Source organism: Jaculus jaculus, chromosome 13 (assembly GCF_020740685.1).
Source record: "Jaculus jaculus isolate mJacJac1 chromosome 13, mJacJac1.mat.Y.cur, whole genome shotgun sequence".
Classification (NCBI taxonomy): Eukaryota; Metazoa; Chordata; class Mammalia; order Rodentia; family Dipodidae; genus Jaculus; species Jaculus jaculus.
The window spans coordinates 88,533,237-88,551,320 of record NC_059114.1 but is presented as its reverse complement, the minus strand read 5'-3'; the positions used below and the strand labels follow the sequence as shown (position 1 = coordinate 88,551,320).

The 18,084-nt window shown below is 48.4% G+C and overlaps 1 protein-coding gene across 3 annotated transcripts in view; it reads left to right on the top strand.

Annotated features, from left to right (window-relative positions):
• Trio (trio Rho guanine nucleotide exchange factor) overlaps nt 1–18,084 on the top strand; it is a 353,577-nt gene that overhangs the window by 245,821 nt on the left and 89,672 nt on the right. For 2 of the 3 annotated variants that reach the window (XM_045132006.1, XM_045132005.1), the window contains exons 26-33: nt 1,702–1,771; nt 2,376–2,465; nt 4,168–4,260; nt 7,255–7,366; nt 8,607–8,797; nt 10,668–10,769; nt 12,206–12,348; nt 12,833–12,935. In XM_045132006.1, the coding sequence (XP_044987941.1) occupies nt 1,702–1,771; nt 2,376–2,465; nt 4,168–4,260; nt 7,255–7,366; nt 8,607–8,797; nt 10,668–10,769; nt 12,206–12,348; nt 12,833–12,935 (904 nt within the window). The remainder of the gene's footprint in view (nt 1–1,701; nt 1,772–2,375; nt 2,466–4,167; nt 4,261–7,254; nt 7,367–8,606; nt 8,798–10,667; nt 10,770–12,205; nt 12,349–12,832; nt 12,936–18,084) is intronic. The other variant, XM_045132004.1, reaches the window with a different exon arrangement.

Genomic DNA, 18,084 nt, shown 5'->3' with positions numbered 1-18,084 from the left:
TCTGCACACACCCGGCCTGGGCACGACTTTCTGTTATCAACAAAAGCACGCTGCCCGCTCACGGCCTCTCCCGTGCCCTGTCTCTGCACACACCCGGCCTGGGCACGACTTTCTGTTATCAACAAAAGCACGCTGCCCGCTCACGGCCTCTCCCCGTGCCCTGTCTCTGCACACACCCGGCCTGGGCACGACTTTCTGTTATCAACAAAAGCACGCTGCCCGCTCACGGCCTCTCCCCGTGCCCTGTCTCTGCACACATCCGGCCTGGGCACGACTTTCTGTTATCAACAAAGACACTGCCCGCTCATGGCCTCTCCCCGTGCCCTGTCTCTGCACACACCCGGCCTGGGCACGACTTCTAGGAGACAGCCTCTCTAGGCTGTGCTTAAGTGTGACATCACACACTGTTTTCTTTCTGTGACGCACTCATTTCACCTAATATCTTGTCCATCAAGTTCATCCACATTAGCACAAATGACAGGATTTCATGTTTTTCAGGACTGAATCCCACTGCCAATAGCTACAATAAACTACATAGGGGCCTGGAGAGATGGCTTAGTGGTTAAGGCACTTGTCTACAAAGCCTAAAGACCCAGGTTTGATTCTCCAGAACCCATGTAAGCCAGATGCATATGGTGGCACATGCTTTTGGAGTTTGTTTGCAGTGGCTGGAGTCTCTGGTATGCCCATTCTTCCCCACTCTCAAATAAATAAATAATTTTTAAAAACTATACTGGGGTAAATTTAACCAAATAGATGAAAACTACAAGCTGTGGATACAACCTGAAGCGAATAATGGAAAGCTATTATGTGTTTGGGACTGAAAGAATTAATGTTGTTACAGTGTCCATTTTGCCTGAAGTGACCCTTCAGATTCAGCATCAGCTCCATCAGTGTACCAAGCCATCTACATAGAAGTAGTCTTGAAGTCCACATCATCTTTATTTCATTTACATTACAAACATCTTTATTTATTTACTTGAGAGAGTTTGTGCACACGGCACGCCAGGGCTTCTTGCTGCTCTGGAACTCGAGAGGCATGCGCCGCTGTGCATCTGGCTTTACGTGGGCATTGGGTAATCAAACCTGGACGCTCACAGGCCTTGCAAGCAAGAGACTTAACTACTGAACCATATCCTCAGCCCCAAGATTTTTATTTATTTATTTTTAATATTTTCATTTATTCATTTGCAAGCAGAGAGAGTCACACCAACAGGGAAGGAGAGAATTGTTGTGTCAGGGCCTACAGCCACTGCAAATGAGCTCCAGCTCCAAGCACCACTGTGTATCTGGCTTTATATGGATACCAAGTCATTAGTTTATACAGGCAAGTGCCTTAACTACTGAGCCATGTCTCTCTCCCCCAGATTTTTATTTTTAAGATTAAAAAAAGAGCAGCAGCTATGGAAGCCCCTGATGGTTGAGTCTGTGCAGCCTGGTAGCCAGAGCTGATGGCTCCTGCTCCCTTCCCACCACACTCCAGCAGAGGGCATGAAAATGACCTTCCCAAGTAAGCTGCTAGGTGACCGTCTCTGTTAAGAAGCACTTGAGTGCCGCACTGGTGACTGGAAACTAGTTTCAGTCACTTACCCCAGTTAAGAGTTACAAACCTGTTAACTTTGAAAGTGGAGAGGGTACGGGTTTTTCTTCATTTCTGGCGTATCTCACTGGTTGTACACTAACGCCTTTCGTCCTCTGCAGCATCTTCCTGAAGGAGCTGGAAAAATATGAGCAGCTGCCTGAGGATGTCGGACACTGCTTTGTCACCTGGGTAATGAGACCTTGCTGCTTGCTCTCTGGCCGCTCTTTGGTGGCACTGCAGGGAGTGGGAAGGGTGTCGCACATCTCTCTAAGCCACCGTCTTTCTGCTGGTAGTTCCACACCTAGAGAAATGAAAATAGCTTCGCCTCAAAGAATTACTTTCTCCTGTGGTCACTAAGCTATAACTTTTTTTCTTATTAGTAATTATGGCTGAAAGAGACCATTTAGTGTGCTAGGACTCTCCTTGACACTGGGAATTTATCCACGGATGAGGGCCCAGTCCTGCCCATGGGAGAAGCTAGCCCCAGGCCACAGGGAAGGGAGCCAAAGCAGGGGTCTTGCTGCTGGAAGCTTGCAGCCAAGATGTACAGAAACCGCTGCAGGAAGGGCCACATCCGTACTGTCCAGGGAAGGGAGGTGTCTGAGGTGCGAGATAGCCTAAGGGGTGCCTCTTTGTTAAGCTCTTCTTCTCCAAATATGGCTTCTCTTTGAGGCTTACATTTTCTGACTCCAGGCATCTTATTTCCTATATTAAAGCTTTGTATAATGCGACTTAGAGCTTGAATGAGATGTTCTAACTTTCTCTTTTTATTCATTTATATTTTTTGCTATAGGCAGACAAGTTTCAGATGTATGTTACATACTGTAAAAATAAGCCTGATTCTACTCAGCTGATACTGGAGCATGCAGGGTCCTACTTTGATGTGAGTAACAGATAAGTAAAGAAGTTGTAAGAGAGAAGTAAAACTTTCCAAAGTGTACTCAGTACACATAAAATTTAGCATTCCCAAGGACTAGCACATAGGTGCTGGAATAACATTTTATTCTCGTTTTAATCCGCCATGTTTTACAAGGAAATGTTCTTATATTGTCTTCTGCTTCTGATTCTTCTACTCTAGAGTTAGGTCACGTGTGTGTAAGAATTTCATACTTTAATACAGACGTATGTATAAGAATTGACTTTAATATAGACACGATTGTAACTGTGCTATTATGCTTTATATAACAGTATAAAAAATGTTTTTACAAAGCCAGGCGTGGTGGTGCACGCCTTTAATCCCAGCACTCGGGAGGCAGAAGTAGGAGGATCGCTGTGAGTTCGAGGCCACCCTGAGACTCCATAGTGAATTCCAGGTCAGCCTGGGCTAGAGTGAGACCCTACCTCAGAAAAACAAAAACAAAAAAAAAAGTTTTTACATGTAGGATTATGCATTAAAACTATAAACTGTTAAATTATATTTCTTTTTTCCTCTATAAGATAAAATGGAATCATTCCAATTATTTTAATTTCATAAATTTCCCAAAGTGATGAATTAAAATTTAACACCATAACTGCTAAGATTAACTATAAGGTTCATTAATTATGTTATCACTGAATAAACTTAGGTACAGGTCATCTGATTTTTGAATTTCAGGGAAGTTATTTATATTAAAGGAACTTCATAACATATTGTTACAAAATGATTTGGGGTTTCGGGAACCAGTCAGCTGTGGGCCACCTACATTGTGATTGGTGCAAAGGTACTTTTGAAGCCTGTGCACACTTTGTGCACAAGCCCTTGAGGGTTCTGGTCTGACTTCTGCCTTTGTACTTGTATGTGGACACATGTAACAATCTGTCCTTATCTGAAGGTCTGGGAGATCCAAATAATCTTAACTTTTGTCTTTGTGATGAGGCCTGTAGATGACCCTGTGGCTCCGCCTCCTCCAGGAGCCTACAGTGAGCCAATTCCACCCCAGCTCAAGCTCTCTTCTCTTAGTGATGTGTCACATGTCCCCAGAGATGAGCTCAGTACGGTGACCCGCTGACTAGAACGAATGAAGCCTCAGCAATGAGCATGTTTGGCATGTTGAAAGCATACGGTCAGAGTTACTTACAAGCCCCATAGCTAGAAACATGTCTTGACAAATAAAAGGAGTCTTACTTGTGTGACGGATTGTAAAGTTAAATGTCTTCAGTACTCGTAGACTTACTTCTGGGTAGCTGGTCTTGGTATGGCACCCCCTGTTCTCTGTGACTTGAGGTGACCTCCAGTTCCGCTTCTCTCTGGCAATGAGTGGTAACGGGCACCTTTGAGCTGTTCCGCTGACCCTGAGCTGTCTTTGTTGCTCAGCCGGTACACTTGTGCACCTAAATATCCCACGTCGCACACAGTCACAGGATGCACAGGAGAAATCCCCATGTTAGGCTTGCCATGCGCTGGGGCCGCAGACCCTCCCTCCATGCCCAGTGCCCACCCTCTTCCTGTTCTAAGCACCAGAGAAGTGTCCAGAAGTATTGCAACAGCCATTTCAGAAAGGGGACTCATTTCTGCAGAATTAAACACTTGCAATTTGAAGGTGGTGTAGGCACTTTTCCATAGTGTGGCCCTGTGATGAGGTTTGTCTTGTTCTGATTAAATGCAGGAGATACAGCAGCGGCACGGGCTCGCCAATTCCATCTCCTCCTACCTTATTAAGCCGGTTCAGCGCATTACGAAGTATCAGCTCCTTTTAAAAGTATGTATGAAGCCTCTTCAAACTGCACGTGTCATGAACTGTACACTGTCGCTTGATACCTTTTCTCTCTATATGTATGGTACCTTGAGTTGAAATAACACTAAGCAAACCGGTTGTTTCCTTCCCTCCTTCCCTTTCTTGGCCTGCCTTATTTCTTACTGGAGGGTTTAGTCAGAGCACAGCCTTGACCATGCATGTGACACGCGCTAGGTGGCCGTGCTCTGTAGCATGAAAGGAGACGTGGGTGAGCAGCAAGCTGGTGGGGGCACCATGCTGGGCTCCCTGCACTTACCACCTTACAGCAGCGCCCAGGGCTCAGGACGATGCCCAGAAGCATCACTGAGGCATGCACGCTAGCTTTGGACCTAAGTCTGAGTCTGAAAAACTTGTGGAGCCCGTGCCATGCCGCTCCCTCTGTCCCCACTAGCTCCTTGTCACATGTGCATGTGCTTTCCAGAACATGCTCCCACGCGTTTGTGGTTCTGAATGTTGATAGCTAAAATCACCCTTGAGAACAGAACGATGCTTAGCTTTGACAACGCGGAGGAGAAGACAAACTTACTGCAGGTGCATTGTGGTCGTTACAGTACATTTTCTTACTTCGTAAAAGATATTTACAACTTGAGTCTGAGGTGTACCTTACCTCTTTCCCGGCAGTGATTTCACGGAACTCGGCACTGGTGTGTCGTAGCCGTCCTATAGTCTGTGGCGAGGTCTTAGGGTCCTGCTGTGCTCCGGGGGCTGTCCTGCAAACCCCATAGGAGGCAGAAGTGAGGAGCGCCTGAAATGCTACCACTTTGCTTAGTAAGAAACATCGAGAAACTTAGAAATGACTGCATTCTTTTACACAAGTTACTCTCTTAGGAACGTTTCTATTGGGAAAGCGGTCTTGCACCCAGGCACACACGTACACATGCAGTGCTAGGGTCAAGCCCAAGAACTTACGAAGGACAGGTGAGCATTCCCCCACCAAACTCTACATCCTGAGCCCCTCCCTGTTCTTTTTGTTTATTCTGTTTTGTTTTGTAGCTAGAGTTTCACTCTAGCCCAGGCTACCCTATAACTCACTTTGTAGTCATAAGCTAGCCTTGAACTCGTGACAATCCTCCTAGTACCTCTGCCTCCTAAGTACTGGGATTTTTAAAAATTTATTTATTTATTTGAGAGAGAGAGAAATGGGTGTGTCAGGGCCTTTTTTCACTACAAATAAACTCCAGACACATGCCCACTTTGTGCACGTAGCTTTATGTGAGTGCTGGGGACTTGAACCTGGGCAGCAGGCTTTGTGAGCAAGTGCCTTTACCCACTGGGCCACCTCTCCAGCCCCTGTCCTCTACTTTCTGTACTCAAGTCTTGGTAACCAAGACCATCACTCTAGAAACATGTAGTTGCTATGAAAATGAAATCAGGCAGAAGGCTAATCTACTTATATTCAAGCATTTTCCCTGTATCTTACCTTTTTTAAAAAAATATTTTTTTTTTAATTGCAAGAGAGATAGCATGGGCATGCCACAGCCTCCACCTGCTACAAATGAACTACAGATGCATGCCTAGTTTGCACACGTAGCTCTACATGGGCACTGGGGATTCAAATCCAGCTTGCAGGCAAGCGTCTTAAGTGCTGATGCATCTCTCAGCTCCAGGCTCACCTAGAATTCATTATGTAGTCTTAGGCTGGCCTCCAACTCACAGTGATGCTCCTACCTCAGTCTCCCACCCGAGGCTGGGCCGGCCTCTCAGTCTTTCCTTATCCTTCCCAGAAGTACTGCATGGGAAGAAAATCAGCTGCCTCAAGGGAGGCTTTCCGCAGCAGGGGGCTGTGGGCACATTGCATTTCAAACCAGTCTTTGCAGGTGTCGCTAGACACCAGGAGGTCGTAAGTGAAGGCGCGTATCAGGAAGCTGCGCTGCTCTAAACTGGCCAGGTTGACACGCAAGCTGAGACGGCGCCCTGCCCCTCGGTGGGTGACTGCACACGAAGGAGTGTTGTTACTGTTACTAACCATCTTCTAGTGGCCCAGCAGGAAGGACCTTGAGTCCAGCAGTGTGTGCACTCGACTCTCCTGTTGTCTAGTTCATGGAACAACAGATTTCCTCTAGGCCGTCCTGAAACAGAAGGACGCACAGAGAGCTCCCCAGGGAGGGTGACTCGCCCCCAGAGCTTTCCTAAGCACCCTCGCGGAGGGGGGGCGTGTTGCTGCTCAGCGGCAGGACTCACGCATCCGGTAGATGAGCGTCAGCGTCACGGGGCCGAGCAGCGAGCTGGCAGCTGAGCGCTGGCGCGGCTGCTCTGCGCACCCTCACCCCATGCTGACCTGTCCTCTTCAGGCTGCTGGTGGACAGTTTCTTCTTCAGTGGTGATTGCCCCGTCTTGTTCCAGTGTCCTCACTCAAGAAGGACACGTCCTGTCATCCATAAAGGAAAAGCTTGCAATTCATTTTTTATGAGAAAAATCCCCAGTTGGCCTCTTCTTCTTCTTTTTAAATTTTTTTTTTTTGTTATTTTTATTTATTTATTTGAGAGCAACAGAGAGAGAAAGAGGCAGATAGGGAGAGAATGGGCACACCAGGGCCTCCAGCCACTGCAAACGAACTCCAGACGCATGCTCCCCCTTGTGCATCTGGCTAACGTGGGTCCTGGTGAGTTGAGCCTCAAACCGGGGTCCTTAGGCTTCACAGCAAGCGCTTAACCGCTAAGCCATCTCTCCATCCCATTTGCCCTCTTCTTAAAAGCCATGGGGCAGGGCGTGGTGGCACACGCCTTTAAACCCAACACTCAGGAGGCAGAGGTAGGAGGATTGCCATGAGTTCCAGGCCACCCTGAGACTACAGAGTGAATTCCAGGTCAGCCTGGACCAGAGTGAGACCCTACCTTGAAAAACAAAAAACAACAACAAAATAAAAGCCATGGATTTTCTCAGATTTCTAAAAAGGTCTTTTTGGCAGAGCATTTCCCTTTGTAGTATTTCCCAGTTCATGGAGTTGGTCTTCTGCAGGAGCTGCTCACATGCTGTGAGGAAGGGAAGGGGGAGATTAAGGATGGCCTCGAGGTGATGCTCAGCGTGCCGAAGCGAGCCAACGACGCCATGCACCTCAGCATGCTGGAAGGTACAGAACCTGTGCGCTGACGCTGCTTCCTGCAGGCCGTCCTGTCTCTGCTCCACGCTGCACCCCGTGGCACGTGGCGTCACTTAGCACTCACCCCACGGTGCCCGGCCTTCCTGCTCATAGACGATGACTAGAAAGATCAGGCATCAGACTAGAAACCCTTAAAGAGCTCGTTTCTTCCTCATCTCTGTGCATCATTAGAGCTGAGTACAATGTGTGAGGCCGTGAAAGGAGGGTAAATGTGCCTGACACTCACCGTGGCGCTTGAGATTCCCTGGATGTTTCTGTTCAGTAAATCTCTTTCAGCTTTACCAAGTTACACTGAATTACTTCTCAGAAATAACCTGTCCTGATGCTTTTGCTGGCTTCTGTCATTTCACTGGCAACAGTGAGAACTGGGTCAGTCAGGACGTGGTGCTGCTGCGTTCTGAGACCGGGTTCTAGGCCGAGCAGCTCTGGCAGCCGTGCCGCAGAGGGCAGATGGGAGGGCTCGGCAGCCCCACAGGGCGCGCTGTAGCCCACCTCACCCGTCCCAGGCGCCCCACCTGCCTAGGCCCCATATTCTTCAGGATCACTTTAACATCCCACGTCTCAGGAAGTAGAGAAGGGGACTAGGTAGGATCCCCGACCACGTTACTCTCTTAACTTGCCAGAGCGGGGGTGCCTGGCTTTTGTAACCGTGAAGGGGGCTGGAAGTGGAATGACAGCAGCAGCCCCAGTGGGAGCTTCTGCTAGAAAGAAGAGAGGGGTAGTGAGCACACTGTCCAGGTACCACTTTGCTAAGCCCTAGGGGCCACCTCTGCAGGGACGGGACATCCAGAAAGGCCAGTGTTCCAGACCTGGGTTAGCGAGAGTCAGGGGCTTGAACAGCAGGTCTGGGCGGCGGATTCCAACTGAGGAAGCAAAGCGAGTCAAGATGGAGGTGGAATGTGGGCAGGAGGGGAGTCGTGGGAGAGGAGGGGTCTCCATGGCGAGAGGCTACAAGTGAGGGGCAGAGTGGGGAGTTAAACCAGATCATGGTGGTGTGAGTGCCATCTGAGGGGGATATCCAAGCTGTGAGGACTTGCCGAGTTTTTTGTGAACTCAGGAAACTGTATGCAGTGGGGTATGTTAGGAAGATTGTCCCTTGGGAGGAAGGTGCAGGGAGTAGAGTTGGGGGAGGTCTGGCCAACGGTGGTAGGTCCTGTGCATCACTTTACTTTCTTTTGAATTGATTTGCCTCCTTTTTTCCATGTTTTAGGGTTTGATGAAAACATTGAGTCTCAGGGAGAACTCATCCTGCAGGAATCCTTCCAAGTGTGGGACCCAAAAACCTTAATTCGAAAGGGTCGAGAACGGCATCTCTTCCTTTTTGAAATGTCCTTAGTATTTAGTAAAGAAGTAAAAGATTCCAGTGGGAGAAGCAAGTACCTTTACAAAAGCAAATTATTTGTAAGTATAGACATTGAAAGTCGTAAGGCTACAGGTAAACAATGGTTGCTGCTCTTCTATAGGTGGACAGTCAGAAGTGAAGTTCCCGCAGAGTCCAGCAGAGGGCATGCCGCTATTTCACGGACTTGGGAAACACCCTGTCTGTCTAAGTGCGGGACACTGAATAGATAGCACTCCTTTAAAGCAGGCTCTCGTTTCGTTGTAATTAATATTTCATCCACAAGCATTGGAATATATTGAAGCAGCCTTATGAGGTGGCTCACTATAGATTCTAGATGATAAGGATTGATTTTTTCCATTAAAAATAAATACATGAAAAGTAAACGTACAAATAAATTTACAATAGCAAAATCACATTCTAGAGAAAACAAATACAATCAAAAATGTTTGAAAGCTGCCTTAGCTCCGCCCAGGTAGAGATAGCCACCCAGAGTGCTCCAACAATAGATCTACCTCCTGTCCGGCCTGCTGCATACCATTTTGTGTCTTCACCGCCCTGGCCTGTCCACTAGCCCTAAGGCCACGCGCTCTCTCAGAGACACCTCTCAGAGGCCAGGGAGAACTCGGGGTCCCATGAGCTGCCCACCTTCCTCGGGCCAGTGCTCGGGGCTGACAATGCAGATGTGCTGGGTAGTCTGCCAGGAGAGGAGGGAGGAAGAACCCTTGAAAGTGATGAGAGGAGTAGGAAGCACCGCAGAATTGACTTCTTAATGTCAGAGCTCATGTAAATCTTGGCAGATCTGGAAATGTCTAGAATTTATATAACTGATACTACAAATTTTTGTGATAGCTTCATGCCAGTCAAACTCCCCAAAGAATAAATGTACCTCAAGACAGAAATCATTTTAATAATCATGTGGAATTTGCAAATGCCTGCTAATGGTTTTCATACCATTTCCTTGGCCGCCCTCCTGTGTGAGATTATCTTTTGGATCACAACTTGCCTTACGTCAGTTTAGGCCACATTCCAACTGGAAATTTAAAAATCCAATATTGCTGGCTAGTAATTTCACTAGCTGGCTTTAATCTTCCCTTGGAGACTAAGCTTCTCTGTTTTAGAAACCGATACATCTTCACTTAATTTATATTTAAAAAATTGAGGTTCCCTCAGAGGTCACCTTTAGAGCTCAAGGTTATACAGCACTTCCCTTACTTGTGGGGGAGGGGCAGGTGTGCCCTGGTGTGCATGTGTCACCACTAGACGGTGGTGAAATGCTAAAAGTCGGTGCCCCAGATAGGGATGGGGAAACTGCCTTCTGTGAAGAGAGGCTTTCCATGCTAAAGATGACGGCAGCCTCTGGGGACCTGGGCAAAGCTCATGTGCTTCTGAGGCTGCAGATTGTCAGCTCTGTTCAGATTCTGTGGGTTCCCACTTCGTGGTCGGCTTATTGCCTGCACTGTGGTCTCCAGCACTGCTCCAAGAGGCCACAGATGAGCCAGGCTGTGCGCTCTCACAGCAGACGCCCCGTTCTAACTGAAGGGAGGTCACAGATGAAGCCAGGCTGTGCGCTCTCACAACAGACGCCCCGTTCTAACTGAAGGGAGGCCACAGATGAGCCAGGCTGTGCGCTCTCACAGCAGACGCCCCGTTCTAACTGAAGGGAGGCCACAGATGAAGCCAGGCTGTGCGCTCTCACAGCAGACGCCCCGTTCTAACTGAAGGGAGCCTTAGGTTACCTGTTAATACAGATGAAGCCAGGCTGTGCACTCTCACAACAGACGCCCCGTTCTAACTAAAGGGAGGTCTTAGGTTACCCGTTAATACAAAAGAATTAGCATGATCACCCCAAACCCAAACTTTTTTTTTAATCTCTGTTGTATATCTGCCCGGATTTTGCTGCCACCTAATCATGTCGTTGTCTCTATCCAGACCTCCGAGTTGGGCGTCACAGAACATGTTGAAGGAGATCCTTGCAAGTTTGCACTGTGGGTGGGAAGGACACCAACTTCAGATAATAAAATCGTCCTTAAGGTATGTTCATTTGCAGCTGTGAGGTGCATTGTGTGAAAGATTTATTATGGTAGTGTTTTCTTGTCAAAAGTACACAGATTTTAGTAGCATTTTATTTGTCCTTTGTATTTTGTTCAGCTAGGACTGGTGATTGCCAACACCAAAAAAGAAAAAGAAAAACAAAGGTGGAATATTTATTTTGGTATCCTGATTATAAAATAATTTGTGCTAAATTTTTGCTTGCCTTTTAAAAGAGCAAATGAAAAAGAAACTTTAAAAAAAAATTACTACAAACACATGCACATTTGGAGGAGAGAGCATGGGTGACTGACCAAGATGGCAGAGTGGGAAGGTCAGGATGATTTCTCCTGAGTCCTTAGGACTAGTCACAGTTAACCCATTTTATACCTAAAGAGGGCTTTCAGTTTCTATCTCTTTCCCAGCGTGACCTTCAGTTTTGTCCTTCTGTTTATCAAGGTAAGGTCTCACTCTGGCTGAGCTGAAATTTCACTATGTAATCTCAGGCTGGCCTTGAACCCAAATCCATCCTCCTTCCTCTGCCTGGGATTAAAGGCGTGTGCCGCCACACCCAGCTGGTTTTGTGTTTTTCAAAACAAGGTTCCCACTAAGAAGTGTTGCGCTGCCCTCCCCTCATGATCTCATCTGTGATCCCACTGACAATTACTGTAATCACTGCCAGAGAATTATGCTTATATCGGAGAAGGTGGATGTTTTTCAGAAGGAAATTAGAAAACGATTACTAATGTCGAAAACATGTAAAAAGAAAGGGTGGAAGTGTTGCCAACCATGTTCATTCAACAGATGTATCAATGGTGTCCTTTTTTGGGACCACCTTTCTGAAGATGGGGCCCACACAGTTGACCTGCCTCGTGTGTCTTTGGCCACATTCCCAGTGCTCCTACCCCTGAGCTTGTCCTTTAGGATAGTGTTGACCCCTGTGCAGCGACCTTGGGGCGGGGCAGGGGTGATGCTGCACTTATGACCCCTCAGCTGGCAGGGGAGCCAGCAGCTGCTGCCCCAGGAGTCCAGTGGACAGCAGCAGGTTGTAGGTTCATTCACTTTTCTGCTGCTACTTTGCTGGACACTGACCAGCACGTGCCTTCAGCTGACCTGGCCGTAGTGAGTTTCCATCTGGGTGGGGCCGCGCTGACATAGGTCCCCGGGGCTGCTGACCAGGTCTTCTGAAAGAAGGAAGAACGGTGACTCACGGATGACATCTATAACAGGGTGCCATAAGAGAAAGATGGTTTGAATGAAAAATACTTAAAACTAGAGTCATTCACTTGGTGGAAAATCAAACGTGGGCTATGGTTGCTTTTCTTTGGGAAGTGATTTTGAAAATGGGACCCTCCAGGGACACGGGAGACCTTAGTGTGGCTGACCCAGGTGGTGGGAAAGGCCCCGCTGCGTCCTGACGCCTCTCCCACCTTGTCCAGGCGTCCAGTGTCGAGAATAAGCAGGACTGGATAAAGCACATCCGCGAGGTGATCCAGGAGAGGACCATCCACCTTAGAGGAGCCCTGAAAGAGCCCATTCACATCCCCAAAACGGCGCCAGCGCCAAGACAGAAGGGAAGAAGGTACGTGTGGCAGGGCAAGTGTGCCTCTGCCTCGTAGCAGCTCTTACCTGAAAGGCAGGAAGCCAGGTGGCAGTTACCTGTTACATGGCATGGCTTGGTCACGACAGTCATTCTGCTGGCTGAAGGCCCATGAACGTTTGTGTGCACCCGTGTTGGCTTCCTGTCCCTGTCCCACCCTAAGCTCTGCATGGACCACGTGGGTGTAAAGCGCACATGTGGCCTGGACAGGTTAGGAAGCACCTGGCGTTCTGGTGCTGCTCACTCTCACAGAAGTGACCCTCCAGGCTTCTTCGTCAGTGAGAGGTCAGCGGGTGGCACATGTTGGACTGCGCCAGGCCGCAGTGCTGGGCCTCATAGGCCAGGACTTTGGTCCTAATGGGATGACGCTTGCAGGGACCTTCCAGGGTGACATGCACTTCTTTAGCAGCTGCACATGGACTCTAGCAGTGCAGCCTTGTGGAAATTCAATGTTGCTTTGTTCCAGCAGGGACGGAGAGGACCTGGATAGCCAGGGGGATGGCAGCAGCCAGCCTGACACGATCTCCATTGCCTCCCGGACCTCTCAGAATACACTGGACAGTGATAAGGTGAGCTGCCACCAACACATCCCACGAGCAGGCCGGCGCAGCCACCGTGGGCCCACGCTGCCCCTCTCTGCCTGCGCTGGGCTCTAAGAGTGGTGTCAGAGAGGCTGAGAGCCGAGCGTGACTGGTGCTAGGGGCTCAGCAGAGCCCGCCCTGCCCTTCCCACTCGGCCACCTCGGTCAGCCGTGTGCTTTAAGCCCTTGTGTTTTACTCTCAAGTCAAAGAACCTGTGATTTAAAATAAGGTAAGAGTGGAGCTGCTCTGACTAAGGCAGGAGTGCGGGCATCCTCCGCTATGGCCCTGACATGCCTCCACATGAAACAGAAAGTTTGTGGACCACTGAAAAGAACCATCTTTGTCAGGAGTATTTATGTAGGCCTACCTTCCTCAGAAATGGCTCAGACTACCTCATGATTTCTCTGAATAGAATGTCCCCCTCCCCAGAAAAATAATAATAAACTGAAAAACAAGTTGACAGTATACCTTAAAATCCTAGCTTTCTGTGGTAGATGGAAGACCAGAAAAAGACATTGGTCTTGAGAAGAGTTCTGCTCCTATGAAGATGAGTGTCTGTTCTGTTTCGGGAATGCTAGACCAATTGGGGGGGGGTGCAGTCAGGCTCGCATTGCTGCTAGAAATCACCCAATCAAGAGCAGCTTGTGGGAAAAAGGTTTGTTTTGGTTTATAGGCTCTAGGGGGAAGCTCCATGATGGCAGGGAAAACAGTGGCATGAGCAGAGGGTGGACATCACACCTGGCCAACATAAGGTGGACAACAGAGACAGGAGAGCATGGCAAACACTAGCAAGGGGACACTGGCTATAACACCCATAAGCCCGCCCCCACAAATACACTCCCTCCAGGAGGCGTTAATTTCAAAATCTCCATCAGCTGGGAGCCTAGCATTCAGAACACCTAAGTTTATGGGAGATGCCTAAATCAAACCACCACAGGGGACATATATACATGTGTATGTGTCTTGTGTGTATGCATTTGTATATGTATTCTCATCAGCTCAGAGTGTGTGAGGTTTTCACTCTCTGATACAAGTTGTATTCTGTTACTGGGGTGATCATTAGGAGACATGGTGTTCCCTCGGTCCTCAGCAGGTTGTTGGATGAAGGAGACCAGAACAAGGATACTGTCTCAGGTAGCATGTCCAGAAGGTCCAGACTGTGGCCTTTCCTGCTCAGTCATGGTACTGACAGTGTAGTGTGTAGGATAAACATAGGGAGATTTAAAATACTGCTGCGCTACAATGTTTCATTTCCAGAATTCTTGTACTGTGAGGAATTGGACTGTTCATTTTTTTCATTGTGCGTTTTGAATCCTCTGGATAACAAGTCCTAGAATGTAGAGCACTTCACAGAGCCTGGCCCAGGAAGCAAGCTTGTTGCTTCAGGCAGTTCACATAGAAGTGCTGGCTGTGGAGTCTGCAAATCCCCCATCCCAGGATGGCCTGTTTTGAGTCTCCAACTCATCATTCAGAGATAGGTTTGCCCAGTGCCACACCTTGCCTGCTGTCAGATGAAGAATTCATTAACTGGAGCACCACCACCACCACCTTCCCGGTGTGGCGCGACCTCTGGAGGCGTGTGGCAGGCTGGGAATCTCAGGAGGTTCTGTCCTGTGTAGAGACAGGACATCAGTCTGCTGTCATGACGGGTTGATGTGGTGTGAAGGCAACTTCTGTTTGTATCCAGTATGGGAGGGGAAGGATGGTCACTACCAGAAAGAAAGGGTAGAAGAGATAAGTTATTTTGCTCTGATCTTTCACTGGGATATTGAGAATTTAAAGATTTTAGCCCTGTTTTTTTGAGGTTGACTCTGGCTCAGCTGCTCCTGAGGACCGCTCTGCTCAGCTGCCCCTCCCATCTTGAAGCAGTTACACTCTCAAGTCCTTCTTTGAATACAGTTCCTTTGAACCCCTTAGTGAGTGCAGAGACCCTTCAAAGGCGGGGAAGACAAGCAGGGATGCCTTGTGTGTGTTCTCTGCTGGATTGAGCCCCATAGAAATGGCCACACGGGAAGAGCGGCACGAAAGCGCCGTGTGTGCTCAGAAGCAAGGCGCGTGTGTGCTCTCCACTCTGCCCCTGGTTGTGAGCGTTCTGCTTCTGGAAGGTTTGCTTGTACTTGTCACCCTCCTTGTGCTTCTCTGGAACATTTCAGGGTCAGTGTGACTCAAGAGAATGAGTTTTGAAAACAAGGGAACTGCATCCTGCCCGAGTCAGCCTGTGAAACACTCGGCCACTCTGAACCAGCTCAACCAGCTGCCTCTCTCTCTAAGGACACAGCTTTTCCTGAGTCTCAAGGTTCTCCCCTCCCTGCGTAGTTCAACTTTAAGCAGCCTCGGATGATGCAGGCCAAGGGTCTCGCAAGGGAATTCACTTAATGATATTCTGCCTGTTTGACTCAATTTATGCTGTCTGTTGTGAGTTAGCCGCTATCATGGAATTTGGATACCTTTCAGAAACTGGGTGGGGGGATGTTTCTGATTCAGTCTTGGAGAATTCTGAGGGGGAAAATTCTCTGCCAAAGCTGTTAGTAACCTTTCAGTGAGGCACAGAAAGGTTAGGCGAGCGTCTGCCGAGGTGGGGCCCTGCAGAGTCCTTGTCCCAGGGAGCAGAGTTGGCACAACTCCGTTAGGCCAGTCAGGATGCACATTTCCTGCCCTGAGACCATCAGCTTAAAATACGTCATCTTTTTATTCCAGATGTGAGTTTAGCACCAATTCTTGCTGATATTCATGGCACTTAGGCTGATAAAATGACCTGATGAACATGTGTTTGAGGTCCAAAAAAATCAAATGTTTTCCAGAATCTTATCTCATTGTTCTGAGCACATCTCCCTGAGGCAGGGAGGAGCATGCTCAGCAGTCCTGGGCACTGAGGAGATGAGGCCATACGAAATGGAGCGTGGATCTCATGATCGGTTGTCTCCCAGACCTTATTCTTTATACCAGAGCTGAATGTGGAGCTGAATACTTAGTGCATGAAAGAACCACTTAATTTTTTTTCTCATTGCTCATCTTATTCATCTGTGATTAATATCCTTTGACTAAAATTTGTGTTGTGAGATAAATAGAGAATAATGAGAATGAAACAGAATGGCAAAAGCAGCTGTGTGTCCTATAGAAAAGTAGCTGAAGGGCTGGGCTAGCTTGTTACTGCCCTTGAGACCTGCAGGAGTACAGCTGTCTGGGGCATGGACAGGTCAGTCGAGACCACTTGTTTGCATGAACTTGACTTAAGCTTATGAGTGTATGAATCTGTGTACCTTGAAGAGTAAGTGATTATTCTTAGTGGAGTACAGCACTATGTTAAGAACATGAGGTTCAGCCAGGTGTGGTGTCACACGCCTTTAGTCCCAGCACTCAGGAGGCAGAGGTAGGAGGATCGTTGTGAGTTCAAGGCCAGCCTGGGGCTACAGAGTGAGTTCCAGGTCAGCCTGGCCTAGAATGAGTCCCTACCTCAAAAACGAAACAAGGACTGGAGAGACGGTGTAGTGGTTAAGGCACTTCCCTCTCAAAGCCGAAGGACCCATGTTCAACTCTCCCAACCTCATGTAAGCCAGATGCACAAGGGGACACAAGCATGCAAGGTTGTACATGCCCACCAGGTGGCACATACATCTGGAGTTTGATCGACATGGCTGGAAACAATGGTGTGCCAATTCTCTCTCTCTCTCATAAAAAGAAAGATCACGAGATTCTGTGGCTTTAAGTCAGCCGTCCTGTCAGTGGCAGTCTGTAGTACTATCGGGGCTTGTCTGGTCTTCTGTAAGCGCAGCCGAGGTAGTCCATAATGCCATGCGCTGTAAAACCCAGCTGACCTCCCAGTCTGGAGACAGAGCTGTGTCTGCTTACAGATGCTGGTGCACTTCCTGCCAGGAAGCTCTTCAGGCACTGTCTGCACTCAGGACTTTCCCGCTCCTGCTCAGAGAAAGCATTGACCTCGTGACCTGCCCAGAGCTTAGTGTATCCTGAGACCTGGGTAGGGTGACCCATGTGAGCATAGGATTGAGTTGTTCTTACTCAGACATCTTCTACTCTTCACTTCAGAAGAATCCCTCGGGGTCTGATCGCTCTTCCTCCGCTCACAGTGCACGTAGATGAAACGAAGGGAGGACAAACACCACAGACCCATCTCCAGAGTGAGCAGTGCTCACAGGACGGACCTTGGGCGCCTCTGCCTCTGCCTCCTACTCTGACGGTTATGTCACTGGTCTATGCCTGTAATGGGAACACTAACCCCGTCCCAGGACGTGAGCCCTGAGAATTAGAACTGCGTGTCCTGCAGTGCCTGGCGTGCTGTAAAGGAGCCCTTGGCAGTAAGAACAGCTCCCTCAGTTAGGCAGCTGGCCCTGCTGCTGCTGTTGCAGGCCACTGTTCGTGTTGGCTTCGCTCTCCCTCGTCTGGACACTTACTGTCACAGTGGACTTAGAAGCAAAATGGGCTAAATAGGAGGAGCTAGAAGGTGACCTGAGAAGTTGCCTCGGTGCTTGGCCGAAGCACTTTGGTGACCTTCTACCTACATACTGTAATCTGATTGACTGATTGATTTTGTTTTTTCGAGGTAGGGTCTCACTCTAGCCCAGGCTGACCTGGAATTCACTGTGTAGTCTCAAGGTGTCCTCAAAGTCACAGGATCCTCCTACCTCTGCCTCCCGAGTGCTGGGATTAAAGGCGTGCGCCGCCACACTGGGCGACATACTGTATATCAGATGAGTACAATTGTCGTAGAAAAGAGAGGCCCTTGCTTGACACATGTTCCTTGCTGTTTGGTTTTAACCCTACTGAGTTAGCTGCATTGTGGCCACATGCAAGTACCTTAAGCCCAGAATGTTCACAGGCTAGGCTCATTCATTTACAGATTTATAAAAATTTATTTATTTACAAAAATAAAATGGGTGTGCCAGGGTCTCCTGCCACTGCAAATGAACTCCTTATGAATGTACCACTTTCTGCATTTGGCTTTACATGAGTATTGGGGAATTGAACCCAGGCCAACAGGCTTTGTAAGCAGGCACCTTAACCACTGAGCAATCACTCTGGCCCCATTTACAGACTTTTTAAAAAATATTTTACTTACAAAATAGCAAGAGAGTATGGGCATGCTACTGCAAATGAACTCCAGACAAATGTGCCACTTTGT